General features: G+C 47.1%; 2 protein-coding genes across 3 annotated transcripts in view; one reads left to right on the top strand and one right to left on the bottom strand.

Moving 5' to 3' along the window:
• Positions 1–11,028, top strand: part of SNX30 (sorting nexin family member 30) — an 82,367-nt gene extending 71,339 nt beyond the window's left edge. For both annotated transcript variants that reach the window (XM_045579902.1, XM_036432991.2), the window contains 2 exons: positions 707–859; positions 5,239–11,028. In XM_045579902.1, the coding sequence (XP_045435858.1) occupies positions 707–859; positions 5,239–5,298 (213 nt within the window). In that variant the 3' untranslated portion in view covers positions 5,299–11,028. The remainder of the gene's footprint in view (positions 1–706; positions 860–5,238) is intronic.
• A 3,346-nt stretch (positions 11,029–14,374) lies between these two features.
• On the bottom strand, positions 14,375–20,625 carry SLC46A2 (solute carrier family 46 member 2). The gene is made up of 4 exons (XM_036432992.2): positions 19,330–20,625; positions 18,389–18,472; positions 17,817–17,973; positions 14,375–14,983 (listed from the first exon to the last, which is right to left on the bottom strand). The coding sequence occupies exons 1-4, from the start codon at positions 20,453–20,455 to the stop codon at positions 14,917–14,919; spliced, it is 1,434 nt and encodes a 477-aa protein (XP_036288885.1). The 5' UTR covers positions 20,456–20,625; the 3' UTR covers positions 14,375–14,916.
• Positions 20,626–21,068: the final 443 nt, after the last annotated feature.

Genomic DNA, 21,068 nt, shown 5'->3' with positions numbered 1-21,068 from the left:
ATATGTAGGATGGACAAAACTCACCAAAGCAAAAATAAAAGTTGTAAAATTCAGGTTTTGTTCCATTTTGAGAAAGTCTTCTTTTAGAAAAACTTGAATTTGTACTTCATATTTGTTTGACATGCATGCATAATTTTTCTCTTACTTCCCCAGAATTGCCTAACTTTAACTTTTTTTTGTAATCTATTATCTTGGGGAGCGTAGACAAGTCTCCAGATTATATGTAATGTGGGTTTCAAAAGAGGGAGCTGGCCAATAGTAATATTATTGCAATTAATTCTCTGATTAATGAGGATAGACATTGTCAAGCATGAGAACTAATGGAAAGTTCACTTGATATGGGAGAACCTTTTCTAGTTCCATTATTGGACATGGAAAACTATCAGTGCAATACCAAATCCTGCTAGCTATTTGCGATTTTTACACACATTTTTACATTTTGTTAAAAGGGAACCAATGATATATTGCTCTAATTACAGTGTTTCTTCTTTCTGTTTGTAAATGGGGTGGGTGTTTTGGGTCAGGGTGGTCTTTCAGAGTTCCTTCTTAGACCTGAAACAGTGGGCCCTGCTTCACGTAAATGCCTCCAGAGGAGAGAGTGTGTTTATGGCATTTTAATGTAGTGATTTGGCCCTTTACAAATGTGTGAGCAGAGCAGTTTGGGGCCTGAGAAACCAGTTACACCCACTTCTGCATCGCCCGTCAGGTGCCCTCAGACGTTGAGAAATGCCAGGACCGGATGGAGTGCTTCAATGCTGACCTGAAAGCCGACATGGAGAGGTGGCAGAACAACAAGAGGCAGGACTTCCGGCAGCTGCTCATGGGAATGGCTGACAAGAACATCCAATATTATGAGAAGGTAAGGGGCACGCCGAAGGACCACAGCCCTCTCATTGAGGAAGTATTTCCCTAGGCAGAGCCTTTCTGGAGGGCCTGTCAAACCCAGAATTAGGGATCTTGCCAGTTCCAGCTCCTTCCCTATTTTACTTTATTCTTAGCAACCCCTGCGTGTCTGTGCCCAGCTGTGCATGGTGTGGTGCTGATTTTGGGAGCAGAACCCCCACCGGGTTTCAGTTGCAGTCATGGCCGATGGAAGTGGTTTTCTCTTCCGTGCCCTTGGGCCCCGGCAGCTCCACGCTTCCCAGAATCAGTCAGGCCTTCAGCGCAGGGAAGCCCCCAGTCAGTGGAGGTTTGGGGCTACATTAATGTGGTTTGGGGGTTATTTTAATGGAGGCTTTGCGGTTACAGCTTAAAGGAATCACCTGCCGTGGTTTTATCTCTAGGGGTTCCTCACTTCCATTGTGCCATGGATCCTTTGGTCATTTGCTGAAGCCTGTAGACCCCTTATCAAAATACTGTTTTATTTTGTTTTAAAATAGACTTTAAATACCTTTAAAAAAAGGTATGTAGAATTACAAGGAAATACAATTAAAAACAGCTTTTTTCATGAATTCCCTTCTATCACAAATAGGGTCACTGTCTTGAGATCTCATCTTGGCTCCTACATACATTTAACAAATGCTTTCCGTGTATATGCTGTGTGCAGGGGTGGGTGGCACATTAATAAGCAAAACAGCAGGACTCCTGCCATTAAGGAGCCCTCAGTCTGGTGGAGGATATGCATTGGTACAATAATTCCACCACTGCAGAGTGAGGGAAAGAACAGGAAAATAGGAGAAAGTACTGGGGGCATAATTCAGACTAGGGACAGGAAGAGGCAAGTGGAGTGGGCAGGAAAGGCCAAACTGAGGAAAACTGCATTTAATCTGATTCTCAGAGACAAGGACTTGGGGAGTAAGTATTCCAGGCAAAGGGAACAACATGTGCAACATATGCAAGGTCGGAAAAAGCTTAATCATTGGAAGATTAAAAGGAAAATTGGTGTAACCTTGGATCTATCCCTGACATAGAAGGATCCTTAAGGAAGAGAGCCTTGGACCCCGCCCTGGTCTCTGGTTTTGAAAGTAAGCTCAGTGTCTGGCTTCGTCTCCAACCTCAGAGTCACCAAGAAAGAGTAGCGGGGAGTGCTTTCCCTGCTCTTGACCTAAGGATGCCTCTTTCCTCCCAACTCCTCTGAATCCATCCCCAAATAACTCGGCACAAATTCCTGCTTCTAAGAAAGGCCTTGTGTGATTCTCCTGCCTGTCCCTCTTTGCAAAAGACTTGTCAAAGGGAAAATCAGTTCTGCTGAGTAGGGTGGTCTTAGAGGAGCGTGCCCAAGTGGTTCGTCGGACCTGGGGTGCAGGGGGATTGGTATAGTCAGAAGAACTCTTTTTTTTTTTTTAACTTTTTAAAAAAATATATTTTATTGATTTTGTACAGAGAGGAAGGGAGAGAGATAGAGAGCTAGAAACATGGATGAGAGAGAGTCATCGATCAGCTGCCTCTTGCACACCCCCTACTGGGGATATGCCCGCAACTAAGGTACATGCCCTTGACCGGAATTGAACCCGGGTCCCTTCAGTCCCCAAGCCGACGCTCTATCCATTGAGCCAAACCGGTCTTGGCCAGAAGAACTCTTTTAAAAAATTTAATAAATCTTTATTGTTCAGATTATTACAATTGTTCCTCTTTTTTCCCCCCATACCTCCCCACCACCCGTTTTCCAACCCACACTCTGCCCTTACCCCACTACTGTTCCCATCCATAGGTGTATGATTTTTGTCCAGTCTCTTTTTGCACCCTCAAATCCCTTCCCCCCCACCCCGAGAATTGTCCGTCCACTCCCTTTCTATGCCCCTGATACTATTATATGCACCAGTTTATTCTGCTCATCAGATTTCTTATTCACTTGTTTTTAGATTCATTTGTTGATAGATATGTATTTGTTGTTCATAATTTTTATCTTTACCTTTTTCTTCTTCTCTCCTTCTTAATGAATAACTTTCAACATTTCATATAATACTGCTTTGGTGGTGATAAACTCCGTTAGCTTTTTCTTATCTGTAAAGCTCTTTATCTGACCTTCCATTCTGAATGATAATTTTGCTGGGTAGAGTAATCTTGGTTGTAGGTTCTTGCTATTCATCACTTTGAATATTTCTTGCCACTCCTGTCTGGCCTGCATTGTTTCTGTGAAGAAATCTGCTGATAGTCGTATGGGTGCTTCCTTGTAGATAAACTAACTGTTTTTCTCTTGCTGCTTTTAATATTCTCTCTTTGTCTTTTGCTCTTGGAAATTTAATTATGATGTGTCTTGGTGTGGTCCTCTTTGGATTCCTTTTGTCTGGGGTTCTCTGCACTTCCTGGACTTGTAAGTTTATTTCTTTCATCAGGTGGGGTAAGTTTTCAGTCATTATTTTTTCAAATAGGTTTTCAATATCTTGCTCTCTCTCTTCCTCTGAGACCCCCATAATTCAGATTTTGGTACACTTGAAGTTGTCTCAGAGGCTCCTTACATTACCTTCATATTTTTAAATTCTTTTTGCTTTTTGCTTTTCCAGTTGGGTGTTTTTTTTGCTTCTTTGTATTTCAAATCTTTGACTTGATTCTTGAGATCCTCTTGTCTGCTGTTAGATCTCTGTATATTATTTTTTATTTTAGTCAGTGTATGCTTAATTCCTAGTTGGTCCTTTTTCATATCCTCGAAGGTCTCACTAAATGTATTAGCCTTTTCTAGAAAATTCTTGAAAAACCTTATAACCATGGTTTTCAACTGTATATCCAATTATTTGCTTTTCTCCATTTCTTTCATTTGTGATCTGTTTATTTGTCTCTGCATTTTGGCTGCTTTCCTGAGTTGATAGAGTGGCTTTGTTTGCTAGGTGTCCTATAGGGACCAGTGGCTCAGCCTTCCCAGGTCCTCTGTGAGCTGTATGCACAGTCTTGGTGCACTCCTCTGTGGGCTGTGTGCACAGTCTTGTTGTAGTTAAGTCTTGATTGTTGTTGGAATCACTAGGAGGAATTGACCTCTACGCCAGTTGGCTGTGAGAATCAGCTGTGTCTACACTGGGAGAACTTCTGTGCTGGAGACACCCTTATGAGACAAGACTCAAAAAGCCTCTGTGCTCAGCTTGGATGGGGAGGAGTCTCAGGGCTGAGCAGACAATCTTGGCTTCCTGTCAGCCCTTCCCTAAGAGGCCCCTGGGTCTCAGAGTTACTCAGTAATCGCTGCAAGCACCTCTGAGAGAAAGCGCTCTTGAGTTTTGCCCACTGCCAGACAGTCCAGTTTCTCCCCATATGAGTCTGGGTCCCCAGGGTCTCACCCAGAACTGGAGTTCAGCACAGCCAGGAGCTTTTGTTTCCCTCCCAATTGAGAAAGCCAGCGGCATACTCAGTTGCCTGCCCTCTTTAAGCGCGTGTCTCCATACCTCTACCTTCATAGCTCCTCTGAGTCTCAGTGTGCTTTTCTCTTTCCTTCTAGTAATAGAATTTCCACTCAGCCAGCCTTCCTGTGGTTCTGAATGATGTCTGTTTTGTCTTTTAGTTGTAGTTTTGAAATTGTTATGTAAGGCGGCAGTTTAGGTATTTACCTATGCCGCCATCTTGGTTTCCCTCCCAGAAGAACTCTTGTTTTGGAGTCATGAGCTCTGCCATTTACTAGCAGTGTGTCTTGGGCAAGTTACTTAACCTCCTGGGTTTCATTATCCTCATCTATGAAGTGTGTGTGTGTGTGTGTGTGTGTGTGTGTGTGTGTGTGTTATGAGGTCTACTGATAGTGAATGTAAAATACATGGCAGTGTTTGGACACGATGAAACAATAAATACAGAGTTCCCTCCCACCATTGTCCTAGTTGGGAGCTCCTGGAGCCACCATACAAGCAAAAGTGAGGCTGGTGAGGAAGAGCGGGTTTCCACCCCCTCGGAGCCAGGTGGCTGACTCATTCCATTGTGACTTACAGCCTTATGCAGGCACCACCCATACCTGGAGCCATGTCCCCATCCTGGCTGAGAACCTAGGGCCTCATCAAGGGTTTGCAGCCTGGTCTCTTCTCTGCTTTTTGAAGGGAAAAAATTTCTTTCAGTGACTCCATTTCCACTCACCGGATGTGAGCATTAAGAATGGACAGTGCATTGCAACCTTGTACAGATGCTGTGTATCTTTCATAGAAATGGGGGTGAAATATTCAAAACCAGCACCTGTTACCTCCTCCCTTGCTCATAGTTATGGATAATGCATGTGGGCATCATTAGACAAGGTCACCCAGCAGGATCGGCAGGATTAGAGCAGAACTAAGAAGCTGACCCCGAAATCTGAAACCCGATGCTGATACTCCTTGCCCCGTGTTGTTCTTTCAGTGCCTCATGGCGTGGGAGTCGATTATTCCACTTCTACAGGAGAAGCAAGAGGCCAAATGAGCTCCTTCTGGGGACGGAGGCTCTTCTACCTACACAGGGCACACACGCCATCCCGGAATGTCCCTGCTGTGCCAGAGAGCAGGCACAGCAAGCAACCACAGAAACATCTCTCATGTATTTCTTTCCTTTCCCCCACCTGCCTTTGTCTGACAGTTGTTTTCACTTAGTATTTATTCCCTGGCGGAGGCGTAAGGCTATCATCATCTCTCAGCAAAAGCCGCAGACCTCCGTGCTGTGAAGGAACCTATGACACGGAACACTACGAAGATTCGAAAGTGAGGGACCAGACATCCTCAGTTGACATTCTGACACCTTGTCACAGTTTCCTGTTCTGGGACAGCGGAGCTGCATGTTGCGGAAGAGAACCCGGGCCCCGCTTTTCAGGGATGCGAAGAAGGTACAAACAGGAGGCCATTCTTGCTTCCCATGGACACACAAGCTCTGGACTGACCTCTGTGGGCAGCGACATGTTCCAGCCTGGCAGGAGGTGTGGGCACCTCCACGGAAGGTCCTTAATGTACAGTGGCCTCGTGATGAGTGGTGCCCGTTTGATGGTTTCTGGTTCCCCTGGGGCCGTTTAACTCAGTGTCTACATGCACCTGAACTAGAGCCAGCCAGCCAGCGTCCTTGTCCTTACGCGATGCCTCAGGGAGCTGGAGGACCGGGCTCCCCAAACTTGTTTCTGACACTAGAAATGCGGAAGATTGGAAACTGTTTTTGTGTAAAATGGAAAAAAAAGGTGCATTTTTCTCTGTGACGTCCTTCCATGTTGTTGTTTTGTTTGTGAAATGTCATCCAAGTAGAGAGTAGGCCTGTGGGGGAGTAGGTATAGCCTCGAAGTAGCTTCCCCTGTTGTTGAGTTCATGGGGCAGATACCAAGCCCCGCCTCCCACGTCTGCTTTGTGCAATTGCCTTCACCTCACCAAAAAGTCCTCGTTTAATGTTTCCTATTATGTCCACCGAGTGCTCGGGCAACGTGTTGGCGAGAGGCTGGTGTGTGGTTGTAACACAGTGGAGATTCTGCAAACTCAGTGTGAGTGTCCTATAGGAAGTGCTTTAACCCCTACTTTTTCCGAGCAGGAGGAAAGTCAGTCCCCGGTCGAACCTGCACTATGACTCCAGCGGCAGCAGACTCTGCTTCTGGTTGAGCTAAGGTCAGTTTATAGCCACGTTCCTGGGGCCTGCTGGCTGCATCTAGTCTTTATTCCAAACCGTTACCAGGTTTACTTTTAAAATCAATATCAAACAAGCAGGTGCGGGGTTGGGAAAAGATCTTCCAACTAGGTTTTTTCTTCTCCTGAAAGGAAGCGACATGTCACGTTTGTGTTCTTTCTTCTGTGGCTCATCCATATAAAACTATAAATCTGAGCCTCAAATACGCGGTAGTTTTCTCTTTTCTTAATGAAGCAGCTGTGCGGAGACAGCGCTGCCCGTGGGAGGTGACCTGCAGATGCCGCCAGCCAGCGCGCAGCACGTGGAAGTCACTCCCCTCCTGACGGCAGAGCTGACCTGGTGTCAGCCACGCTGTGATGCTGTCGAGGCAGTTGGTTCTGTTTCATCATGTTTGAACAAGTCGCGGTTTAAATTTTAATTTTTATATCAATGGGTACTTCACTGCACTGTTAGGCCCTGTTTGTGCTATGCTCAAATCCTTTGATGTGAATTTTCAGTTTGGTACGATTGGAAATGATTCATTGAAGTAGATGGATAAGAACAGTCCATCTACCCTGAGGGGTGATTCAGTGCTACATTCTACCTCTAAACCATCACGTTGATGTGGGCATGGGTGCCCGGGTCCAGCCTGACCGCTTGCTGGTAGAATCAGGGTGGGTTGATGGCTCTCTGTTGGTATTTGATAGAAGACACTAGACTGGCCCAGCAGAGAACACTCATCTTTGGGAATGTGTGAAGCCTTGCCTTATGGAATGTGTGCTTTTAAAATATTGCCCAGTGTAATGAATACTCAGAACGATGGCAGGAGTTAACAGGAAAACTAGACGGTCTTCTGCTAGGTTCACCAGTGGGACATTTGGGGAAGGGAGTAGGGTCTGCAGTCATCTCTGAACATTTCTGGAGGTGAAAGACTAGCTCTGAAAGGGTTGGGCATCTTGGGGTTTTGTCTTCCCCTCTTTGGCCCCCATGTGATGTTCTTGTGCTGCAAGACACCAACAAAAGCTGAAACACGGCAGACTGCCTTCTATCTACTGGTAGCAGATCTGGGGAAAGCTGTGTCTAGTACAGGCTTCCTTGGAGAATGGCCTAGGCTGGCATCTTAAGGTGAGGAGGCAGGGCCAGAAGGAACGGGACAGTAGGCAGTGAGGGAGGCTCTCCAGTCCTCCCAGGGCTCCCCTGAGGGTCAGCAGGCCCAATCCATCACCTCTTCATCTCGGTCAGCACAAAGGTGGTTGATCCCCTAGGAGAGATGTGTGATCCAGAGACTTCTGTGCCAAAGACTGCCTCATCGAGGCTTCGTCACCCCATCCTCCTCGTCTCCACAAAGCCGTGGTGCTGAGAGCACCGCCTCCTATCTTGTATTTATTTTCCAGGAGATTTTTGCTTGCAGCTGCGCCTTACCTCGGGCGGGCAGACATGGGCAGGTGGTGAGGCTTGAAAGCACAGGGCAGTGGGATGCATAGTCATCCCGTCCGCTGCCCTCAGGTCTGGGATACAACAGGTTTCATTTATCAGATCAAACAAAAATCCAGGCCAAGGCAGAAGAGAGGGTTCCTAGAAACTGAGCGGGTTTTGGAGAGCAGGTGGTGCTGAAGATAAGGTGGCAGCTGATGCGGACATTGCTCTTCCTTATCATGAGCTGGGCCTACAAGAAGATCCTAGGCTACTCTGCAAGGAACCACTGCCCCTGATGGAGGAGGGGCTTTCTCCTGCAGTAAGGCTTAATGATGATTCCCGGTGAGCTCAGATAAGTGCGATTTGGGAGGCGATTGATTGGCTTGTATTTCACTGCGCGGCTCCTGGAACCCACCAGACACCTTTCTTTAGTTGAACTAACACAACCCGGCACCACTCTGGGATCCTGGGGAATGTACCATAAGCTTGTCTTCATGCCAAATTTCAGCCACCCCGGAGCGTGGTCTGCATGTTGTTGATGAGCATTTTCTCAGTCGCCGTCCATGCACACTTGCTGCTCATTTCCTGGGAGGCCACCTTTGGTGACGGAACCACCGGAAGCTCTGCTTTAGAGGGGGGTGTGATGGCCCCGCAGCAGTCAGCCAAGTGGAGTTTCTCTCTCGGACGGCATCAGTCCAAGAAACCCAGAGTTTGTGTGACTTGGCCCTGAGACTGGGAGCATTGAAACCGTGGGCACCAGTGGCTCTTTTGATACCATTCATGGGATTGCAGAGCAGTCGTTCTCTGTACTGTGTCCTGACGGGTGAGACGGGAGGGACAGCGAGGTCCAGAGCCACCTCCTGGGTCTATGTTGGCCTCATCTGTTTGAGTCTTGGGATGGGTCAGAGCTGGGCTCCGCTCTGGCTGCGCTAAAAGGTGCTTCTGCTGAGCAAATGGGCTGCCTGTGGTCAGGGCGGGCGTCCCATGCTGGACCCCGCCTTCCTAGACGCCTACTCTAAAGGCCTGTGGAAACTGGTTACTCTAATTATGAGGCTGGGGTAACACCGCTTTGGTCATCTCCGTTGGGAACAGGGGTTTGCCTCTTACTTTCAAAAGTCCTCAGGACGACTAAACCAGAAACCCGGTTTTTGGTCAATCTAGCCAGTAGGTGGTTAGCTTTCTGTCTGAGGGATGTCTGGTCTTCCCCATAGCTGCACGGATTAGAGCAGGCACAGGGCTGGCTACATTAGAAAAGGTGGGGAGGGACTTTGTTACAGGGGGTTTGACTGTTCTTTCTTAATCGTATGTATTTGAAATGCTTTCTGAGTACGGCTGTCGGATACCTTCTGTTTGGCAGAAAAACACGTTATCCAAATAGTTTTTACTACTATACTATAGAGAGCCTGTAAATAAGGGCTTGGAAAAAAATAACTTTAACAAACCAGTAAGATTCTGTGTCTCATGCAAAAACATTCTGTGTACTTAGCACTTGAAAATAAACCAATCCAGACTTTTTAAAACGCCCACATACTGTTAAAAGCCTGACTCTACTTTTTGAGAATTTGTCATCACCTGTTAAAATGCCTTATTCTTCAATGGGTATTTTTTAGATTCTGGATTTTTAAACAAAGAATTTTTTAGAAATGTAATTAGCTGTTCAGCTTAAATACAAGAAGTCTAACATAGTCTGTCCTCGGTCCTCTTAAAGAAACAAATAAGAAAGTAGGGTTCATAATTAGGGCTGCCTTTTTGGGAGGAGAAAGCTAAGTAAGAATTGCTATTGCCAAATGATGTTTTTGATAATGTAAGGAAACACAGGGACCACAAGACCTTTTTGTTTTAGAGTCTGAACGGCTAACTCAGTGCCTTTCGGCACACTTTTGATTGTAGAGGGAAAATGGCATCAGCAAAGAACCTACAGATTATGACACTATTAAAGGTTCTGCAGAGCAGCTTTTCAAGAGATTCTGTGGGGGGCCCCCCAGACCAGCACATTTCAGGACGAAATGCTCCACAGGTGGAAATGCCAAAAACAGAAAACATATTGTCGACTCACATCATTTAGTCAATTTTAGTAGGGCTTTTTCAATGAAAATCAGTGACCGAGTATTGTACGTGCTATACTCTCACTGGGGGATTCTGGTTCCCTGCGGGCCGGGTGAGAGCAGGCAACAGCTGTCACCACCCCTGTTTGACAGGCTGGTTCACCGTCCCAGGCCAGCTCTCCAGCCACACACTGGAAAGAAAAAGAGGGGATGCTTTCTCCTCGGGGTGGAAATGGAGCGGTGAAAGTAGATTGTAAACAAAACACGTGACTCAGTATGTCGAAATGGTGCCCGTGCCAGCTGGGCCTTCACCGACTAACAAGTCAGCGGCTCTGAACAGCCCACCCATTCACCTGCTCACCCTGAGGTTCGGGTCTGGCCAGCAGACGCCCTGTCCGCTGTACTTCTGTGTGCCTGCTCCCTTGAGGTCTATGAGTTGGGAATGTGTGGGGAAACGATGTATACCTGATAGTATTCCCATGACATAAACTGCCAGCAGACTTTCTACTTGTATTTTAACTGTTGAAAAAGACAAAAACAACCCTTTGCTTAGGTCATGTCCAAATTATGGACCATTTTTCCTATGTTTAGAAGTCATTATTTACATTTAATTTTTTTAAAGGAAAAAAACAAAATAAAACAAAAAACACCTTCTGAGGTGTTGATCAAGTCCTCTGTGTAAATGTGTTCTCTCTCCATGCTGCCATTAAGCCAAATCAAAAGCTGTGAATAAAAAATAAAAAAAATGTATTCAAGAATGTGTGTTGATGAGAAAGTGATTTATTTACAGATCAAAGTCTTTGTGTCATGAAGGTACCAAATCTTAAAAAGAATGTCACCTTTTTCCCCCTGTTGTGGAACACAGAGATTGTAAAAAGAAAAAGAAAAAAAGGCCTTTTGTTGCATTTTCTATGTTGGCACGAGGTTTGTCCACTTCTTTTTCATATGTTTGTGTATAAAAAATTCTGTCCATTGTTTACTATGGGATTAGTATTACATTTTGAGGTAAACAAGAGAATTTGTATTGCTTGATAAACTGTTAGCCTGTAAATTTCCAAGGTTTCTTTACCTCAATTAAAGTAATGGACCAATAAATCTATAAAAGATGCTTTCTTTACCTTGAGTCTTATTCTCATTTGTACCCCTTTATAAGCAAAAACATGCATGTCTCTGGTTTTTTCTGTTTCTCTAATGCTTGCCTGCAAAAATCAGGATATATAGAGCGACAGCAACAAAATATAATTGACCAGTTTTTATTCTTCACTTCTTTATAGACTTATCCTCAATTTACTGTCTCCTACATTCACATGTTGGCACTGGCTTGGGAAGATGAAGAAACTACCTTGTGTCTGTAGTGTCACAACGTATGAAACTATGTATGAAACCAGGATTGGCGGGAGGCTGGCAGCCAGCCCTGGAGTTACAGGAAGGACTTCCTCCTACACCATCCATAGCAAAGCACAGCATCACCTTCTGGGACAGGGCCAGTCATTTCCGGATTTCTTTTTGACTGCTTGGATGTAATTTAAAAATCCACAAGGAAAGAAGAAATGTCTGCAGTTCATCAGTGTTACAGTGTGTTGCAAACTAGAGGCCAGAAAGCTAGGTTAAGCTTTCCTAACGAAGACAATGACCTGGAAGTGGACTTAAATGGGTGTTAAATTTGGCTTACTGATAGTAGACGGTCATTAATGTAATGTAGCCATACAAAATGAGGCAGCAAGGTGGGTGGGGAGAGAGATTTGGCATTAAGTTGTTATGTAGCTTTCTTTAGGCAAGTCACATCTTCCAACTCTCGCCACAGCGTAGTTGTGATTTTTTTAATATATAGAATATCATTTATTTCTGCATGTGGTTTGTATCATGAAATTCAGTTTGAGTATTCAGACCAGAAGCACATCTTAGTTACTCCTCGACAATGACCTGGGCATGGACTGAATCAACCTGATTTGACCTCCTCAAATGACCAATTGGGAAAATTTTCTCTCTCAGCCAGGGAATTCTGCTTGTAGGAAACATGAACAGAGTGAGAATTTTTGAGCAATAAATCTATCTAATTGTTGAAATGAAGACAAGGATATGACATTGTCCAAGGAAAAGTAGATGCAATGAAGATCTGACGAGAGCCATGGCTGAGCTAGACAGACTTGCTGTGGACACCAGCTGGGCTGACTGCACCAAGCTAGAAGAGCAGAGGGGTTTGCAGGCTCCACACACTTCTGGGGGCCAGGCTGGCGCCCTCAGGAGCTAGGCCTTGGATTGCCAGTGTTGTGATTTGTGAATGAAGACATGCCTCCCCTGAAGGGTTGCTGATTGGACTAGCATAATGTACAGAAAGCACCTCGCGTCTGCTGGGCACCCATTATAGGATAGACCTTATGGGAAGACCCTTTCTAGAACTTGTTTAAATATGGCCAACTTAGATATTAAGGATATTCCCATGACCATCCTTTCTGGATGCTTTGTCATTGAAAATTAAGAAGTGGGGTATATCTTTTTTGGGGGGAGTAAGGGGGGGGCTTAATACCTTTTCAACTGGTTTCTTTTAAAAGAACAAGTGGAAATAGTATGTGGAAAATTCAATGGGAATAGATTGCAAAAGTGGCGAGAAGTGATAGAAAGGGAGCTGACTGAAGAGATTTCTGTGGTGAGAGAAGGGGCCAGAGATGACTTGGAGACCTCCAGCCTAGGAGCTGGGAGGTGAACTGTGAAATCAATCAAGAAGAGAAAATAAAAGATATTAAAGGATAGGGTGGGAGAAGAGGAATTTGGTTTGGATTTATGTTTGAGGAGATCCAAGTGGAGGTATTGACTGGATTATATCGATAGAAAGAGAGTTCTGGAGTCCATGGAAGTAAACTAGATTGCTTGGGAAGAAAACCAAGGACACGTATTTGAGGGACTCAAGAATTCAGGATGCAGGGAGAGGAGGAGGGAGACTCAAGGACAGATTTTAAGGGGAAAAAGTCAGGATCACAGATTAGAAGTCTGATTTTTAAGCATAAAGGCTTGTGAAAACAGCATTGTTGGGCCCCATCCATAGAGTTTGATTCTGATGGGGCCCAAGCATTGGCATTTTAACAGGTTTCCAGGGATTGCTGATGCTGCTGGCCTAGGAACCACACTCTGAGAACCCCTGGATTAGAACATCCGAAGAAACAATGACCTGGGGAGAATAGAAAAACTTGGAAACTGCTCCTCTAGTGACAGGTGGGGTTGAAAGGGAGCCACTGCTGGGGCTTTGAGAGCCCTACTCAGGTTAAACCCCACAGTGCATGGCAGGATCAATGTGGACAAATAAGGAGATTGTTCTAGATGTTCAGGGCAAGGTTTTCAGGAGCAGGAATGAAGAAGCCAATGATTAGATTCATTCAGGTTGGGGGAATCATTCACAACTGGGGTAGGAGGCAAAGGGTCAAGAGGAATGAGCATATTGGTGAGAGTTTAGATGAGATCATGGCCTTGAACTCACCTTTCCCATCCCACCTCCTGTGTTTATGTTGCTTGTCTCAGTGAGGGGCTCTCCTTTCTTTCTAGTTGCCTGAAACCCAAATCTGAATCATTCTTGCCTCCGTTTATCTCACCATCTACAGTCCATCTATCACCACCTCCTGTTGACCTCTCACTTCCAAATATTTCTTCAAGTCCGCCTACTTTTCTCCATTCTCAGCCTAAGAAGCTATGAGGATGGAGACCCTACTGCAAGGGTCTCTCTGCTTGACTCCTTTCTAAAAATCTTGCTCAGTTCTTCTATCGATTCGTCCTCGATGCTGCCAGAGTGCTCTTTCGGAGATGCGAAGGGAAGCATCCCGTATTCCTGCTTAAGACCTCCCAACAGCTAGCCCTGTTTCTCTAGAGTGAAACTGATTTTTGTTGGAAATACACTCTGTTAGGATAGTACACTCCGTTGGGGCAGGAGCAGTTATATTCTCGCTATATCACAGCATTTAGCATGGTGCCGGGACCTCAGTAGATGCGCCAAAAAGTTTTGTTCCTTCCCTGCAAAGGATCAGAGATACAAAGCTTCTGAGCCCAGATGCTGGGCACAGTAAGTGCGTTCTCTAGCTCTAAGTTTCACCTCAATATAGGAATGTCGTGTCTGTGGTTACAGAGGGAATCTGATCTGGGAAAGACTGAGTCACATACTTACTATGAATGTTGATTTTACCAGGAGGCAAGTGTGCTTTTATATGTGTAAATAAAATAGGCAATAAAAGTACCTTAAAATAAAATGGCTCTTCCTATATTTCCTCTCCTCCTCCCTTCACGTCACTCACTTTGGGAAGTATTGTTGACTGAAAGTATTCAATTCAATATTCTGTTTAAGAAAAGCCCTTGAAAATTGCTTCTTAAAAACAAGAACATTGACAACAAAACTATGCCAAAGCCATGCACCAGAGCTCGGAATCTTTCCTGAGAGTCCACAGCTAGCAAGGCCACAATTAAAAAAAACAACAACTAACTTTTATCCAAGGTTTTATTTTCATTTAAAAAATATTGACTGGTGTTCACTATTGGCAGTTCTTACAAAGCATCCCTTCGACAATCCCCTCAGGCTGTTGAAAATGCACGCTTTGGTTTGAGGAGTTGCTGGAAGCGGTTTGGTTTGAATTCTCACATAGGACTCCTAGCACTGCACCCAGGTGACTAATAAGCTATACCTTGGAGCCCAGAAGACAATTTCTGGAAGAAAAGAGGCTGCTGCCTGAAGCTCCTTGCAGAGTCTGGTATGGCTCTGTGTGCAGTTTGCATTTAACATTGAAGTTCATATTCTACTGCCCACAGAACCTAACCTCTGCCTGTCAGGGGTGTCTGAAAACTGAGACAGGTCTTCTATCACCAGGAAAGTGCATTTCCCACCCACCAGGGACCCCTGAGCCAGAGCAGGTCATCCGAGGCTGACTGGCTGGAACTCGGGTTTCTCAGCAGTAGGTCACCAGTTCCTGGTCCCTCTCTTTGTCTTCAGAGGGATCTGGCCATTGCTGGTGTTTGCAGCTCCTGTGAATCAGCACCTTTTTGTCTCTGTGATGTCTGCATGTTTCAACCATGAGGCTTGTTTATAGGCCACGATGCTGTAAGAATTTACAAGATAAAATTATAAGAGAAGAGCTGGACTGGGGCAAAGATGTTAAGGCATATTTTGGAGGTAGAATCAACGAGACCTGATGGACTGCAGGTAGAGGGAGGAAGAAGAGGGAGGACATTGGTGACTCTGATTTCTGCCCTGGGCAAGTGGTAGAAACGAGATGGAAAAGATTGGAAAAAGAACAGACTCAGGAAGGTGTCAAGAATCCAGAAATTTAAATGATAATTTGAAAATTTGAGAGTACTTTAGATGACTTAGGAAATATGAAGTGAGAAGGCAACTCAGAGCAGAGCCCCAGAGAGTCTTCCATTTGGAGGTTTGTGGAAAAGAATCAATCACAGAGGTGGGAGAACAACCAAGAGTGTGAGGTATTGAGAAAAGTGAGTGACAGTGACAAGTGCCACCCAAGGAAAGAGTGATCAACAGTGTTGGGGGCCATTGAGAAATCATGTGGGGCGAGATTGCAGTGTGTCCACTGGATTCAGCTTTGCGGAAGTCATAGCTTAGTCTTGGTGAGAGCAGCTCGGGGGACTTGAGATGGGGACATAGGTCTGTTGAGGGCTGCAAAGTGAATGCAAGGGGGGACATGAGACAGCATGTGCAGACCAGCCTTTGGAGAACTTGGCTATAAAACAGGAGGAGGAGTGGGGAAAGGAGAAAAAGAAGAAAAGGCGGTGGATCATGTGCCAGTGCTGGTAGGAAGAAATCAGGAGCGAGAAAGCAGCTAACTTGTAGTGATCTCTCTGAGGAGATGGGAGAGGTGGCACCTGGTGACATTTCTAAGAAGCAATGTCATGTAGTAAGTAAGGGGATTGCCTGGGTTCAAATCCTTTTTCTGCCACTTACTAGCTGTGTAACTTTTGGCAAGTTACATAATACTTTAGAGTCTGTATCCTGGCCTGCAATATGGGGATAGAAATAATAGAAATTGCATAGGAGGACTGTTTGAGGATATTAAACTAATTAAAATATATAATATAATTAAAGTAGTGCCTGGCACATATTAAGAACACTTATGTGTTTGCAATTATTTTTTAAAGGGCGGGGGAGAAGAATAGGATGGATGCAAATGAAGGTAGGTTTGTAGATTAACTTTGGGGAAGATGGGACCATTCTCCTCTGATGGATGGTCCCTACCAATAGGTCCCTACCATGGATGGTCTATTTTCTCTACGAAGCACGAGGCAGTAGCCGAGTGTGGGCGGCAGATAGGTAGGGCCAGATGTTTGTTTCTTCAGCATCTCCCTATTGCATGTAAAGAAGAGCAAGCAGGAGAGGGCAGATTCTACGGTGATGTGAAATTGGTACCGGGAACTGCTGGGGCCAAAGTCCCTTCTTGCAAATAGGCTGTCGGCAGCTGTATCCAGGGGCCTCTCCTCCCAGCCTTCTGTCCTCCCTGGCTCTCCTGCTCTGACGTGTCCTCCTGGGTTCTTATGTCCTTGGAATGTAGCTGTTCTTTCTGTGGTTAGAGTTCTACTGGTCTTTCCTGTTGATGTCACGTAATGATTAATGGCACAGCCTCGGCCTGTTCTAGTCATAAAAAGCCTTAATGATTTAAGTCTCAGAAGGCCCAACTTCATATGCAGGCAGGGACATATGTTGGGATGTGTTGTGAGAATTCAAAACTGGGCCACTTCCTGTTTCTCCCACTTGCCTTCACTTATTTTCTGCCCTGCTGCCTACAATGCCATCATTACTGATATGCGCAGCTCCTAGGCACGTCCCTTTAAAATGCAACTCTCCGTCAAATCCCTTGCACCTTGTAGTGGATATTTTTGTTGCATTCCTTTCTCTTCTGCCAGAATTGATACAAGCCTTGAGAGCACCATGCTTTAGGGGAGGAGGGAGAAGGCTTATACAGTCCAGGCTGTGCTGCCCCTAGTCACACTGGCTCCTGACCACTTGAAATGGGACCAGTCCAAATTGAGATGCGCTGTCAGTGTGAAATCCATACCAGATTTCAAAGACTCCATAAAAAAAAAATCTCATTGATTAATTTTATAAACATGTGAAAATGATAGTTTGGATATAGTGGGTTAAATCAAATATGTCATTAAATTTGATTTCACCTGTTGCATTTATCATTGGTAAATGTGACTACTGGAAAGTTCAACATCACCGAGATGGCTTGCATGTATGGCTCATTCCATATTTTCATTGGACAGTGATGGTGTCGGAGACCAGACAATTCCGTGTGGTTCAGTTCGGCGATGACTCGGGCTGGTGCTCTGGCCAAGGGCCTGGAATGCCTGCCTCTCCTTTACTTTTCCAGCTTTTCTCCGGCCTGTTATCTCCCAGACTTTGAGTGCTCTTGTTTTACAAATGAGACATTCTCCCAAAAGACATCAAGGGAATTGTCCAAGTCTTCCCGGGACCTCACATGTCCAGTGGCCATGAAATTTCATGGGCACTAAGCACAGGAGCTGCCAGGTGCCAAGCCCTGGGAGGGCACAGAAGTTTGGAGGGAGTACTCTCCCCTAAACAGGCTAAACCGAAGAGGGCTGAGAGGTTCAAGAGATTTTCTAATCCCGGCTTCTGATGCCAAGAAATGGATGAGGCTCCTATAAATAAAACGCATGACAAAACTGCCAGGAAGTGAGCCAGCCATTCGGGGCCTTCTGTTCATTACTTATGACAATGGGGAATTTCCACATAATTAATGTGGGACAACAGAGCACCTTTTTTTTTTTTTTTCTGAGAGAACCTGCTGAGAACCCACTGAAAATAATGCTTTATGGTAATGGGTTGGAGATTGCCCAACAGCCTTGACCTAAGTCCCAGGGTCCCAACCCAAACAGCGGACGCTGCTTCCGTCTTACCCAATTGGAACGATGGCCAGGAAGGAGAGAAAGGAGGAGAGAGCAAAGCAGGTGCCAACAAACTTTTCCATGGTGACCTGATAGATCTTATTATACATCGTGGATGTCACCACCCAGGTCAGAGTCAGGAACAGTTGCAGCATGACGAACACCTTTCCTGTGGAAGGAACAGGAGTTACCAAGAAGACAGGCTGCTCTCCCTCCCTGTTCCCAGCTAGCTGGGTCCCTGGGAGCTCTCAGGAGACCCCTCCCACTTCCCAGAATTCCCTCTCAGTCTTCATGGCTCATCTCACCAGGACCCCTGCCTCCCTCCTGTGGATCTACCTGTGGCCTGTGTATAGTAGTGCCTTCCTTTGAGTGTAGCTCTCTGGTGACTGATTTTTCTGAGTCTGCCCCACCCTCCTGTTTTCACTACCTCTGCCGTGGACAGACATCAGTGTGTACCTCAAGTACTTGAGATTGCTCCTGGAGCTCTCTTCGTGTGTCTTCTGTGAGTCCAAACCCTGTGCCTCAAGCCAAAGAGCTCTGAGACAGCCCGGGCAGAGAATCTCAGAGAGATTCATGTTACTCACCATACGAGGAGTCCTTGATGAGTTTGGACATTGCTGACCGAATGGTTGTGATGGGGATGAGAGCAAACAGCATGATGCCTCGAGCTGGAAAGAAATCACACGAGAACACTCCTCACTATAGCCCAGCCTATGCCAAGGTGTAAATTAGAATAAAGCAAAGGTCTCATTTAGAATTCTTCCTCCCTGTAGGTCCTATGTGGCTTGCTCTGGAAGACTCATGCCCTCTTGGTAACTAGTTTAAGTTATTCTTTCTAATATGTTACCCACCAGCCATGTGTGGCTACTTAAATAGATTAAAATGAAATAAAATTTTAAATGATGTTCTTTACTTGCACTAGCTACTCAACAACCACATGTGGCTTGTGACTCTCTATCGGACAAAACAGATAGAGAGCATTTTTATCATTGGAGAAAGCTCTACAAGAGCCTTGGTCTGGAGCTCTCTGCTTGTGGTTGTGGGATCTGTGTCTTCTCGTGGAAACTACATTCTGCTTCCTTGAAGGAATTTGTTACATTGGGTGGAGAAAGCATTTACGGAGAATTTTTTGTAAATCCATTTTCAGAAAGTTTTTGCTTGGCCCGAAATGATTTTAATTAAAAGATCTTTTCAGGTGAATTATTCAATGTTTGATCTCTTTAAAATTGGGGCGAAGAAACCAAACCCCATCTCCTCCACTCAAACCCATTCTAGGCACCCCTGATCATTCCTCCTGTAACCTCCTGGAGGATGGATACCACTCTGATAACATTTCATGGACAATGCAGATAACACACTACTCATGACAACACAGATAAACTCAAGCGCACATAATCCCGTCTCCCTTGAACCTCCTCGGTAGCAGATAGAATCCCTGGTGCTGAGCGGGGATCCCCAGTGTCCGCCCCATGACTCAGGGGAGCAGCAGTGTCTTTGCCCTGCCTCTCCAGCAGGCCAGACTCACCAATGTAGAACATGTACGTCTCTTTCACAAAACTCAGCAGGAGAGCTCCCGATCCAAAGGAGACCATCCCGATCATGATCATGGTGGTGTCCCGGAAGCAGCGGGAGAAGACCAGGACGCCCAGGAAGCTGGTGATGAAGATGATGTACCCCGCGGCCATCCCGTAGCCCACCTGCACCTGGTTCCAACTGAGAGGCGCCCTCAGCACAAACAGGGGCATCACGTCCACCGTGCCCACCACGGCCAGGTCGTACATGATGGCGCCCAGGAAGAGCAGGACAATCATGGATTTGGGGGGCTTCGCTTTCCCAGGAGACAGAGGATGCCCCGCCATGCTGGATGCGTCTGGCTGATCGGGATCCAGGGTGCGATATGTGCCAATCGTGCCAGACACTGTGTCCACCGCGGGGAGTGCATTTCGGGGCTTGGCCACCGACTTGGGGACCTTCAGGACCAAGAGGCTGTAGAAGAGGGCGAAAGAGGCGCAGCTCACGCTGCAGGCCGTCAGCACGAGGCCCTGCCAGGCCTTCTCAGACATCTGCTGGAAGAGATGCCCGGAGGCCATGCTCCCACAGAACCCCCCCAGGCCCAGGATCAGGTCGATGAAGATGAGGCGGACCGAGCGGCGGCCCTCCGAGGAGCCAAGGGAGCCCAGGGATATGACTCCGGCCCAGTAGGCGGAGAGGCCTCCGCAGAGTCCGTTCAGTGCCACGGCCCCGTACATCACCTCCACGGGCCAGTCCCACAGCACCTTGAACAGCAGCGCCAGGCGGCACAGCAGGATGCCCAGCAGGGCCACGCAGATGGAGATCTTGCGGTGGAAGCGGTCGCTGAGCCAGCCCAGGAGGTAGGCGGGCAGCAGGGGCGTCAGGCCCGTCACCACGTTGTAGATGATGTAGAAGTTGGAGATGGCTTTCTGCTGCTGGTCCTCCAGAGCCCCCCGGGGCGACGGGCTGGCGCTGTGGTTGGTGACTCTGGCCCCTAAGGACTCCTTCAGCACCAGCAGCAGCCCTGCGTCGTAGAGGGAGCTGGCCACCTGCGTGGAGGCCACCACGGGCTCGATCCAGGTCCTCACCTGGAGGCCAGACAGGTAGCCCCAGCCAGGGCAGGTGGCCTGGGGGCCCATGGCTGATTGGGTGTGTGGGGGGGAGGTAGAGGAGCTTGCTCAGTGCCCGCTGCTCCGGAGCACAAATGTGAGCCGCGCGTTGGGGTGAGCCGGGGAGCCTGGAGAAGGCAGAACCGCTGAGCTGGGCGCGGGGCGCGTGTGACAGCAGCCAGCCCTGCGGCCAAGTGGCCTTCCCGGCCGCGGCCCCGCCTCCCCGGCCCCAGAAAGGCCGCGCTCCGCCCCCGCCCCCGCCCCCGCCCCTGGAGCTCGGCTGGCACCCGCCCAGGGCAGCCTGGCACAGAGGAGCGCACAGCGCGTCCCCACCTGTGGCCGCGCACACGCTGCTCCAGGGAGTGAGGCCGCCTGACTAGGCGCCGATTTGGGATTTCCCCACAGCCAGGCGTGCGGGCACCTCCCGAGGGTCGCTGAGCATCTCCTAGGCCAGGGCTTGTGACTGCAGGAGCTGAGAGCCCCCAGGCTGCCTCGCTTCCGCCTGTAAGCACGCACTTCTGCAAAGAGGGCCCGGGTGGCAGGTGGTGCAGGGGTGACAGTATGTGCGAGGGGTGCGATCATATGTGCCCGTCGTGGAGAGCTGCCCAGGAATGGAGTCAAAATGCAAACCTCTTCCCCTGTG

Source organism: Pipistrellus kuhlii, unplaced genomic scaffold (genome assembly GCF_014108245.1).
Source record: "Pipistrellus kuhlii isolate mPipKuh1 unplaced genomic scaffold, mPipKuh1.p scaffold_m20_p_12, whole genome shotgun sequence".
NCBI lineage: Eukaryota > Metazoa > Chordata > Mammalia > Chiroptera > Vespertilionidae > Pipistrellus > Pipistrellus kuhlii.
The sequence above is the reverse complement of the archived record's forward strand: the minus strand, read 5'-3'. Positions and strand labels throughout refer to the sequence as shown.